This window comes from Phoenix dactylifera, chromosome 10 (assembly GCF_051530095.1).
Source record: "Phoenix dactylifera cultivar Ajwa chromosome 10, Ajwa_hap1_PhDact_Kaust_v1.1, whole genome shotgun sequence".
NCBI lineage: Eukaryota > Viridiplantae > Streptophyta > Magnoliopsida > Arecales > Arecaceae > Phoenix > Phoenix dactylifera.
Window position 1 is genome coordinate 22997511 of NC_143199.1, and position 12671 is coordinate 23010181.

The 12671-nt window shown below is 34.6% G+C and overlaps 1 protein-coding gene across 2 annotated transcripts in view; it reads right to left on the reverse strand.

Moving 5' to 3' along the window:
* The window catches only part of LOC103721574 (phenylalanyl-tRNA synthetase, putative / phenylalanine-tRNA ligase), a 29009-nt gene extending 17162 nt beyond the window's left edge, over positions 1-11847 (reverse strand). Inside the window, exons 1-8 of one of the 2 annotated variants that reach the window (XM_008811840.6) lie at positions 11578-11847; positions 10072-10294; positions 9855-9977; positions 9655-9747; positions 8065-8121; positions 2546-2604; positions 2230-2322; positions 444-534 (exon numbers count right to left, since the gene is read on the reverse strand). In XM_008811840.6, the coding sequence (XP_008810062.3) occupies positions 444-534; positions 2230-2322; positions 2546-2604; positions 8065-8121; positions 9655-9747; positions 9855-9977; positions 10072-10221 (666 nt within the window). In that variant the 5' untranslated portion in view covers positions 10222-10294; positions 11578-11847. Of the gene's footprint in view, positions 1-443; positions 535-2229; positions 2323-2545; positions 2605-8064; positions 8122-9654; positions 9748-9854; positions 9978-10071; positions 10295-10565; positions 10644-11577 lie in introns of those variants that run through there. The other variant, XM_088705540.2, reaches the window with a different exon arrangement.
* Between the last annotated feature and the right edge of the window lie 824 nt (positions 11848-12671).

The following is a 12671-nucleotide window of genomic DNA, read 5'->3' on the forward strand; positions in this document are numbered from 1 at the left end:
TACCAAGAACCAGAACGTACTAACACTGTATCAGTTGGAAACTGGTATGGGTACCACAACTGGTATTGCCAACCTTGTGTAATAGCCTCATAAAGTAGAATAATAATGTTAAACAACCAGCAAAATTGATATTCTATGAAAAGTGCAAATAAGCACTTAAAAAAATGAATTATATAAATAATGCCATTATTAATAAAACTATGTGTTCTTTAAGTATTGGACTCTATGTATCGGGCATCGTGGATCATAGTGATAGGAAACAATTACTCTATAAGCTGCCCTATTGACACTATGTATTGGATTGGTGTATGGAACCAAGAGCCATATCTGTTGTGCCAATATGGATGGTGGTTTTGGTACTATAAACATTGTCACTAAGGAATCAAGATACATTTAAGACCCAAATATAAAAGTACTGTAAGAAAAGATAAGTTCAACAATACCTCTAGCAATGGTTGCAAATAACCAACTTGGATTGGTTGCCCTTGAGCACTGAGGTTATACTCCTTGAACTCTAAGTCCTTCCAATCACCCCTTAAAAAGGCAAAATCACATAAGATTTTTCATCACAATGATCTTTACAACATTGAATTCTACAAAATGGATAGGCAAGCAAGCCTACTTTTGTGGGCATGTGTAGGAAATGGATGCATTATATGAACTAGAACTAGAAATATGCAGATAAAAGGGCTGGGAGATGAGCAAGGGGGAACAAGAAGACACACAGATAATTCTTTTTTGTCTTACAATAGCATTGGGACATTTCTAGTTTAATTATAGAGGGCATTAAGCTCTAAAAGTTCAGCTACAGAAGGAAACACAGCTACAAACAAATAGCTCCAATCGTGCAAGCTTCTCCCATTAAAATAGTAGAGATAAGACAAATGGATCACCAGTAAAGACAAGCTAACAAAAAACTAACTGAGTGTACAAAAGAAACAAGCAAAAATAGAAAAAAATTATGAAGCAGGGTATAATACATTACACGCTACAAGGTCACACAAAGCACCACCTAATTTTGACTAACAACACAACAAAATCTGCATTATTTTTACATGTTATGTTGGCTAGCTTAGCTACATTCCTGATTCAGTGGAGAACAAAGATGAAAATGAAATGAATGGCACTTCCAAATATTGCCATATCTCTCCAATGTATCTTCTGTTACTTTCATTCAAAGGATTCCACAAATAATAATGCAATAAGATTTTAAAAATCAGCAGCTTGTCTCTCCTAAATCCTCATTCCCATCCCTCACCACATCAGACATGACACAAGGTTCACCCTCTGAAAATCATAAGTATGCAAAACCCCATATATAGTACATGACATTTCACATCTCATCACATTTTCCTTCACTAAACAAATCACATATGTGTTGGCTATACCAAACACCTCTTTCACAATGAACTGAATATAAGATGTTAAAACAATGAGGCCATAAAGAGGCCTTACTGTTTAAGACACACTCAAGGATTGAATCTCCTAGTTTGTTGAAAAGCAACGCCCCAGAACCACCAAATAATTAATAGTAACAATAAAATACCAACAACATCAACAAAATATGCTTTAGAGAATGGCTGAGTGGAGTTTTTTTTTTTTTAATCTCTTCATTCAATTATATACCAATACAACCTCAAAGCTGCAGCAGCAACAGATGTGCTGAAGCATTTAAAAGAGTGCTTGCTAAAACCATAGCATGCAGAAGACTCTTCAAAGATCGTGTACCATGAAATTTTAGTATACATACAAAGGCGACATGCAAATATTTCAAGAAATGTCTTTTTGTAATCCCTAATGGAAACCAAGAAGTTGAGACTGAACATCAATTTAATGTTAATATTCAAATAAAGACTCCACAATGGGTAAGTGTTTTAACATCAAATGTAACTTTAAAAACAATAAGTTATTACAAAAGAATTATCCCTTCTAAGTTCCTTCCTGACGAGCATCTTAATTGTTTGCAAAGCAAATGTCAATGATATTTGGGAAGCTTGAATATGATATCAATAGACGACAAAATTTCAAGGTGAAAAATTAACCAACTCCTTTTTATATATTGCTCAGAAGCACCTTTGAATAGTTTGCAAACATTTAAGTTAATTAAGTTGGATTAACTTAAAGATCAAGCAAAACTCCACGAATGTTTGGTAACATGCCATTCATCATGCTTCTTTTCCGTCAGCAGTGTCATTTGTTCGCAACTAAGGGGACACACAGAAGGAATACCTTTGTAGATGTTCTCGAGTCAAATCAGTTGCAGCCTTTTTCCTCTCTGGAGCGTACTTTGTACCCTTTCTTAAAGAGTAGGCCTTCCACATCCTATAGATAGGCAAGTTCCAAATATAAAGATGATTAGGAGAAAGAGCTGCAGTACGAGGAAAGTAAATCAATTCAGAATAACAATTTTGAAACATGATATTTTCAAATTATCTAAAACCACTTGCACTCACAGATATTCATATGTGCATAAAGGAGAGAGAAAAATCAAAAAAGATTAAATAAAAAGATTCATCAAGCAAATTCATGAGAAAGTGAGCATTACTGAAGGGTAATGAGCTTTCTTTTCTTCAAAGCATCAATGTCTTCTTTCTTATCAACAACCTGCAATAACAATTAGTTTAATAAACTGCAAAGATACAAGGATATAAGATCAGATCATCCATGACAAGTAAATTTGATGATACATGAGTATATGAAATGTTCAAAAACATTGGAACTTCTATCCATTTGGTCAACCAGAGGCTAGTTTCTACAGCTTAACGTTTCCAATTTAATAGGTCATGTTAACAATGTTTTTAAGCTTCGGTATTGGATCCTGTACTGGTACTTTGCCAATACGGAATGGTAGGGTATATTACAACCCTATGTCAACACATGGTACACTATTGGAGTCGGCACAACACCCATATCATGTGTTGCTACGAGGGCATATACCAAGACCCTGTAGTAAAAATAATAAACAGCAGCTGATAATTATGTTTGGAAATTAATCTAAATCCTTCCGTTATGACTCCATAATATAATAGAGATAAATTTATCACAAAGTAATAGATTTTTCGCTCACTATTTATCTCATCATTGTGATTAGATTGGATAGGTTTATGGAAGACATTTCAACAGAACAAAATGAGAGTTGTTGGTGCAGACCCTTAAAAATTTATAAAATATGGTAGAAATATCATTAACGATAATGGTTATAAATAGTTACGCAAAGATTCGTTTCTTGAGCTTATGCCAGTCTGGGATTGTAAGGAAGCAGATAGCATATTAAATATATCAATGAAGTGTCCCAATGAGATGACTTCCACTTATGGAAAAAGGTCAATCAAATGATTCAGAAGTTACACCAAAGAACAAATGTTACCATTCATGGACAATTATGTTTATAATAAAATGAAGCTAGATGAGTAGAATTTACTGAGGTTATAAGTCTCAGCTGAGATCAGTTTCGGTCGAGATCGAACCAAAATTGGCCCCTAGTTTCGCATTTTGGTTAGCGTCGGCAGTTTCAGTCTGTTTCAACTGAAATTGATCTTCAAGTAGCTGTAGAAGTTTTTTTTAAAGCTTTCTTTTGATTTTTTTTTTCTATCGTATATTTCCCGTTTCTTTGTTTTCTTAAGTACATCAGCTATGTAGTACAAATTTTCAGTGGCTTTTCTTTTTTACCTTGAGTTAAAAAGGGATATAATAATTATAATTCTTGATGTCCAAGGCTTTTAGTGACCCTTTTCTTGGTAATTTACAAATATTATTCTAAACAATTTAGTACAATATATGTTACGATAATAATATTCTTGTATACAATAAATAAAATATTCCATAACTTCTTTGATTGGTGGGAAGCCATCCCATGTTTGTCCATATGTCTATCAATAGTCCCCTCCAACCCCCAAATATTGTGATGATGATGATCACTTTTATCTGCATAACTCACCTTGCAATAGTAGAATAGATAACCTAATTTATTTTACACTCCTGTTAACTTGTCTTGTTAATATATCCTTGATTGATTGATATTTGGTATTTTACTTAAGAGATTGGTACACTCATATGATGTATTTAATGCAGATCCAACATAGTTTAATTTCAAACTAAAACTAGCCAAATTAGATAAATTATGATTCTAGCTACCTAAACCACAATCAAATGATAGGAAATGACTTACCCATAGTCTAACTTCAGCCTGAAGCTATCCAAACTGTATAATTTATGAATCTAGATAACTTAAATCACAATCAAATGATGGAAAATAACTTCAATCATTTTCTTTATTTTTTCCTAATTTTTATCTATTTTTAGATGTTTTCCCTTTTTTGGCTGAAACTCTGAAATTCAAAGCAAAACTATCGAAACAGCCAAAAATATCTGAACCAAGACTCCACGTAAGGGACTGAAACCAAGCTTCAAATCTTGGAATTTAGGACTTAAAAGTTGTGAATATGAATGTAACATGTGGGATCACATTGCTAATGGTAATACCAGTTAGGGTCTAAATGCAGAACATACAAATAAAGAGAAAGGTGTGTAACAAAAAATGCAAATAAAATAACATCATTTGGTCATTAAATGGTCAAGACACTTCAATCTCATTGCAACATTAGAGAAGCAAATGCTACCAGGAAGCATTTTGTGTAATTGTTACAAACTATAAAACTTGTCCATACAACATAAATGTAAGAACAACAATTGCATTTGGCATGCGTAGAAACATCCCTAAAAGTAAGGAAGGTGTTTAAAACCTATGATAGATGGGGAATGCACATGCATGTTTACAGTTAAAATAAACATGTTTATATTTAAAATAGTAGGAAAAAATAAAAATGGTGTCTACTTTGGCAAGTTGGGTAGTGAAATGGTGCCAGCAATAAGCCAAATATGGTAAAGATAAAATATTGTGATATATTCATGAAGAAAAATGTTAGAAACAGATTTCTTCGAGAAGAATAAAGGTTGAAAGTTTGAAACTATGTGTAGATAAAGCATTAACAATAACTTAGTCAAAATTAATGTTAAACAAAGACGGAGACATTGTTGAAGAGAGGATCTTGGTAAGGAGACGTGTAATAACCATTTTGAAGAAACTCAATGGAAATAATGCCAATGTTAAGTGGTAATTTATTATTGATAGGAAGAAATGATGAAGCAATGGCATACTTGAACTTAACATATTCATTATTTTTTATTATGGTTACTCATTCTGAATCATGGATATATTATTTGTTATTAATGTTCTTCCTATTTCATGTCACTCCTCTAGACTAGGATTGGTAAAGTAGATGAGTTCATACTGAAGTGTAACACTTTCCGTTTGTGGCTCCTAATGCTAATGTTAAACAAAAAATGCAAGTTGCTATTTTTGTTGCTTTGTTTTTGATACAAGTAGGAGAACAACAAGAAGAAAGCATTATAGGAGTCAACGTACACTTTATTGGTATTTATTATTTATGTATTTAACTAGACAACCCACTCTGTAGTTATCAAATAGAATAATCATAGTAATAAATTATCAGGCCTTGCATCAAATATTCAGGGTCAATATGAATCCGAACTCCCAAAGCATTCCTAGATCAAGATACCCCCAATGTTATTGCTGTTGGAAGTAGGGTATGTCTTAAAAGCCATTTGGCATAATGAACATTCTTGAGATATTTTATGGGCATCTCTCCTAGCATGATCGTAAATAGTTAGGGTTGTATCACACACCAGCCTTAGAGCCAAAAAAGAGTCTACAAGTGTCGCTTATGGATAGAATGACCCAGTGGGCAGTTGTGCATCCCCTGATAAGTGGGTCATTCTAGACACTTGAAAATAATTCATAGCTGCAGGTGAGGTTAGGCATCAGACTTATATAACTGCCTTTGTATAGAGTGTCCAATAATGGATTAGAATAGCTATTTTCTCCTAGTCATTAAAGTAGTTGACTTTGTACTAGCATGTGGATATATTTCATGTGGAACAATCAACAGGATGAGTCCATCTCTTGAAAACCACTACTGGAGTTGGAGATGACAATCTTGTATAAATAGCATGCAAGTGGTCCCCTAACATGAGGGCACGACCACCCACTATGATCTTGGTTCGATAAATTTGGGGCCAAACCCATATATCAATTATGATACCCTGGATTTATCTTTGATAGGGAGCACATTTGTTTATTGTTCCTCATAATGGGTACGGATAAAGATTGTCCAACGAGGAATCCACCTATATTAATTTATCCATACTAGAATAGAGACACATCAAACACAAGAGTCCTAGTTCTAGATAGTATTTTAATAGAATCATTTTTATATTTTATAAATAAATAAAATATTTTATTCAAAATTGGTTTTGCACATGCCTTGCTTCTCGATGGTGATTGACATATGATCTAGGATTTTGATAGACCATGAAATCGATTGGCTATCAGTTTGACAATACTATTATTTTTCCAATAGTCAATCGAAGATAAAGGAAGGTGAAGGAATTGAATTGGTGAAAAAGTTATTGTACACGAAGAGAGATTTTTCTGTTCATTACTTCATTATATCTACCAAGAATCAGCACAATCATATATTTTTATGTATAGGGAGGCTGATTTGCTTCATTATGATTGTGGCATGTCCATCAAGTAACATGAGACATGGTAGATTAGAAATCCAAGTTTATCTCGAGGTCTCATACGTGTCCATTAGTCTTCATCTTTTTCTCCCTCGAGTCCTCACTGAACTTAGGCTCAATCAAATTGAGCAGACAAACCAAGACCTTGGTATAGGAATTGGTTCATGCGGCTAACAAGACCGAATTAGGAGGTCTAATGGACCAGAATGAACCCCGGATTAGGTTTTCCTAAGTGGCCGATTCCTAGGGCTAATCCTAGCTGACCATCCACATGTGGGATCCCTTAGTGGCTTCCACTTACCTAGGGTTTCCCACAGTGGAGCCACATGGCCTAGGGTTTCTCCCTATGGCCAACCCCTTATAAATAGGGGGTGCGGAGTTTGAGTAGTGTGTGGTTTTCATATCTCGTGTTAGGATCTCAAGCAAGAGGTCTCAAGATGCCACCCATTAAAGAGAGAGATTGAGAGAAGGAAGAAAGAAAGAAGAAAGAGACAAGGAGATTTTCAAGTAATTCTTGGAGGGCCTGCCAATTGCGAGTACTTTGTGGTGCCTAAAGAAGTCTTCATCCATCTTCTTGCATCTCATATTATCAAACTTCTCTGCAAGTATTAATCTATCTTTATGCATTTAATCTATCGGAAAACAGCAACCCATTCTTGATCTTCGCATCATGATGTTGGACTGCACTATTTGCCCTTCAATCCATGTTAGCCTTTTTCTTTCTTGATGCTATGACACCAATTTGAGCTCCTCTCCTTACCAAGGCCTAATCAAAATTTTGTTGCACATGCCTGTACTAATTAACTCTTCATCACTTTATCTTCAATGAATGTGACTTTTATGCCACCTTAATATAAACATTCCTCATCTTGTGTTTCCTAGAGTTTAACACACATCAATCTTAACTCATCTACAACCACAACATCATGTTTAGTTTGACCCTATTTATTGCACAATTTTTTGAATAGAAGAATATTGCAGGATCTACAAACAACGCACAAATGATATCCTATAATTATACGCATTTGATGGATTTTCCAAACAATTACCAACCTCCAAGTTACATGGTAATGTCATCTAAGCAGGATGGCATTTTGCCCATGAGACAACCCAAGAGATCACAAAATAATTGGAGGGTCACGACAAGCAATTAGAAGTATCATTCAAGCATTATACACAACCACTCCAACATTTTTTGTTACAAACCAAAACTACGCACGTGTAATAAATAAAAAAATATATAAGATTAATAAAGCATGCACACTAGCAAAGCTGATGAGTTAAATCATGATAAATAATGCATATCTATATTGTTTGAGTGCTGCAGATGACTGCAACAACAAACTTTTCTATAGATCAAAAATATCTCATAAACAAGTAGCAATATTATACTCAGCTATGAAAGTGTGCCTATGCAATTGATATGAAAGATAAATCATGGGGGATAAATAAGCATGTAACCTCTCCATCTTCAATTTTTTTAAGTAGATCTTTGACTTTATCCTCCACATTTTCAACCTACAAGAACAATAAAAAAATAAATATCCATTAAAACAATATACCATTAAACAACATCTGATGATATCTGAGCTCAGTACAAACAAGTTCTAAGCCTATGAGTTGAAGAATCATATAATGAAGAATGCACCCACATAATAGTCTTAGCATACCAATATATAAATTACCCTTAATTCAAAAAGAATTCATGCAAAAGAAGAAAAAAAGAAACATGAGTATTATGTATTCTTGAGAAACACAATTAAGAAAAGTTCAAAAATAATATCTATCTAGTTATACCATGAGCAAGCCAGCATTAAGGCTCATTCCACTTTATCTTCAGAATGTCATCACCTGACTTGCAATTTGACCAACTATATGTCTAGGTAAACAAGACTAGCAAACAAGACCTATAATTATCTGCAAACAAGACCTAGCATACTTAGAAAGTATTCTTATAGGGCATCTAAGCTAAGAAAGCTTTGAATATTTTCTATTTTAACACTTAAATGCAGGTGGTAATATTCAAAAATTACATACTTATGCACTGTTACTTGGTAGTGCTGGGTAAATTCCCAACATGAAGACTTTGAGCAATGGTTGTTTAATATTTTAGTTATAGCATATTTTGATTTTTTAAGATAAATGCGGCATGTTGCTTTATATTCACATAGTATAAAATATAGTTAAAGTGACTCATATAATGAACTAAGATGAATAGTATAAAATATTTTTAAATTAAGTCATGTAATTAATTAAGAAGAACATGCGACTCATGTAATGGAACAAAAATATAATATGGCTCTTGTTAATGAGATAACATGAAGTCTTCCCAATGCATCTCTTTGAACCACAACAACATTTTCATGTTTTAAGCATTTAACAAGAGTTGAACCTTCATGAACCCATAAGTTTGATGCTCAAGATATCTAAAGACCGAATGCCCTAACAACAAGAATAATGCCTCTCCAAAATCTTATACCAGATATTTGGATTGGCAGAACCACCAATAATTGAAACAAACAAGTAGAGAACATTCAACATAAGGTTTCTTTTCTGGTAAGGCCTATCTGTTTCACTTTTCAAGGTTTGTTTTGGACACAAGATTGGAACAACTGGAAATGTCAACATATAGTAAACTTTGAATATGAAAGCACAGATTTGAGGGCATATAAAACTCATTTCATCAGACAATATAAAAGCATGGTAGAAAGCAGAGTAAACAAACTGAAATATTAAACTCTCCTAATCCATTCGTATATTTTCAACAATTTAAACATAAAAATATCAATTCAACAATGTGAATTTGTCGTCACATGGGTGCAGTAGTCATAGTGGGATGGGCATTTTTTTCTACAGTTGCATAGCCTTCTATCTTGAGTGGCAGTATGAACTTTAGTTTTCAAGTACATTTTGCAATAGCAATTAAAAATATTTCCCTAAATACATACAATCAGCATTGTGAATACCAATTCCACACAAAGCAATTCAGAAAGCTAACTTACTTCCACGCATATGGCTGAGATTCCGAAGATAAGGTCGAGAGTTTTCTACCTTTCTGGAGACTAGCTGTTTTTTGATCTCCACCCATTTGTTCTTCATAGCCCAGCTGAGACCTATGTTGAAAATGTTGTCCCCCAATTTTTTCTGAAACATTATACTGAGTCGAATGAGTTCCACAGATCGCAACTTTCTTTACAGTAATCTAATTCACTTCATTCAGATCGAGAGTTAATAGCAGAACAACTCCATACCTTAAGATCATCACGAGTAATTCCCTCAGGGGGTACGGCCAAGAAGAACTGCACCTCCGGGGAGCCCTCCACAGCATATAATTTCCCCTCGTCGGTGAGAACGAAGCTCTCCTTCTTGATATCCTGCATGAAATCCGGAGAAGCATTAGGATTTTCTGACGTAACCTAGATCAGGGCTTGGCGATGAAGCTAGGGTTTTGAAGGAACGGGGGATGACCTGGGTCTCGATGATCTCGAAGCCGCGGAGGCTCTTGATGACGTTCTCGAGCTCTGTGTGGTCGATTCCGACGGAGGCGGCGAAGAGTTGGGAGTCGGGGACCTCGTCCCCCTCCTTGAGGAACTCTAGGATTGCCTTTTCCGCCGCCATTGTGGAGAGAACCGCCGCTTTCTCGGTCGCGGACGGCTGTTTAAACCTCAAACCGGTCTGGCCTTTGGAGAATCTTGTGCAATGCCGGTATATAAAAAACACAGGGAAGACATAAAGAAATAGTCAATGGGGAAAAATAGTATTTTAGATAGCTTGGAAAAAAAATCTATAGCTATATATTACTATGTGCTCTTAATATTAAAAGTAAATCGTGTAATTGACTACAACACCCTAAATCCATCCAAATAAAAAGTTTCAAATAATAATAAATAAATTGCGAGAAAAATAAATAGTCTTTTTATTTTGCATATTCAGTATCATTTTAATTTTTTCAGGTTCCATACAAGATTTTATATTTTGGATGACATTGCCCTCCTTCATCGAGGTTCGATTTTTTTGCCTCATCGTTTTGGCATGTTGAAAACCTGCGCTAACACAAATTTGTAAAGGATAAAGTTCAAAAACACATCAAACAAAATACCTAGTTTATCAAATAATTAACAATTAGTATAAAGATAAATAATTAATACCACAACTTATTAGAATCCAATGAACTAAAAGAGTATAAAGCTATCATATTAACAAAGTTGCACAAGTTCCATCTATTTTTTCTATTGCACTAACTACATATCGAAAGTAGTTATTCATAACTTTATTCAAATTTTACCCAAAACTTGAGCATATTGGACTAAAGTTGTGTATTAGTAATCGAGCACGGGAGAGTGCCCCTAGCCCTCCTTAAGGCGGGAATTAGATTGGGTCGGACCATGCCCTTGCCCAAGCTTGGCCCAACATTTTTTTAGGCTTTTGGCCAAGCTCAAGCCTGAAATATTTTTTTTCAAAACCCAAAACATACACAACTAAATCCCAAACCTAGCCCGAGGCCCAAAAGATCAAGCCAAGCTAAGTTTTTCGACATGAGGGAAGACATGAGGGGCGACTAGCATCTCAATCAGGATCTTGGCAATAGGTTTTAATATGGAATCCTAACCAAAAAAAATAGTATATTGAGTGCAAAAAAAAATCAGTCGATGAGAAAAAAAAACTCATATATCCAATCCCTAAAAGCAAGAACATAGCAATTAGCTTAAATTGTTCTCAAAGATTGTAGAGGTTCCTCCTTTGTGAAAAAATGCTAGGCATTTCAAGAAATCTATAAATCTTTCATCAAGCTGGGGCTTCATTTTTGATAAAAAAGAATGAAGCAAAAAACTTCAATATAAGTAAAGGAAATCTTGAAAAAGGTCTGTACTTTGTATAGATCAATGATCATCAAATAAATTGGACTACTTGGAAAATATACACACCTACCGTTCATCAGTGATTCAAAAGAAAACCCTATGGAGAAGAACTCACCTTAAGCTCTCTATGGATGGAGACTATGGCTTCAACTCCATAAAGGTGCAGAGATATATGATATCTAGGGCCGAAGTGGATCGGGACACCCTTCCCTGACGGAAGCTTGAAAGCAAAGAGGGATCTGAGTCCGTACTTGGCAACGATGGATTGGACCTTAAGCCGATCTTGATCCAGATCTATTTGATGTGTTTGTGAACTCTATCCTTATTCAACAAATTCCTATTGTAGTAGTTGCAGCTTGTGGTAGACAATTTCCTCTTCTAACGTGTAGAATATCAGAATATTTTCCTCATTAAAGCCCTAACACAATAGCTAACCTATCTAGTTGGGTAAGAGGATTAGAATAGAGAAAGTAAATGAAACTATTATCATATGAGGGGTTTCATCTCAAATTCTGGATTAATTGCATTAAGAAGAACAGCATTCTCTTTTATTTTTTACTCAAGCATGTAACAAGATAATTTTGTGCATACACATTTCTTTTTCTCTCAATGTTTATCTCTCCTCTTTCAACATCCCCATCACTGTCCTTTTAGTTTCAAATTTTCACAGGCCAATTCTTTTATTAAATTGTTTACTCCTCTATTTTTTGACAGAAATATTCTGACTTCCCTGTCAATTTACACTCGGTCTTCAATGATTTTCAAGCATCTAAGCATTTATATTTCGGATCTAATGTTACAGAAGCTCGCTCAAGCTAACCATAAGTAGTAAACTTAAATTGGTATAGAAAACCTAGTTTACTATCCTCTTACGCTTCTCCTCTCACTTTCCCACCTCATATCACACACATCATAATCATAATCATTTTATCATTGTTGAAACAATGAATAAAATCCAATGTAGTTAATACATAATATTAAGCCCTCATGATTATTCATCAGCTTCAAGTGCCTCCAACCCACTTTTGATTTCAACCTAAACTTTGTAAGGGTAAATTGCAGGTAGGGATAAATATAGGTTACTCAGGTGTCATTTTCAATGGTGTGCAGTGGCAAAAAGATACAGGTAACCACAATCAATTACTAGAATAGAAATCGCATGCATGGTTAAAAACACACTGTCAAGAGACATTAAAATAGCTTGGGTGC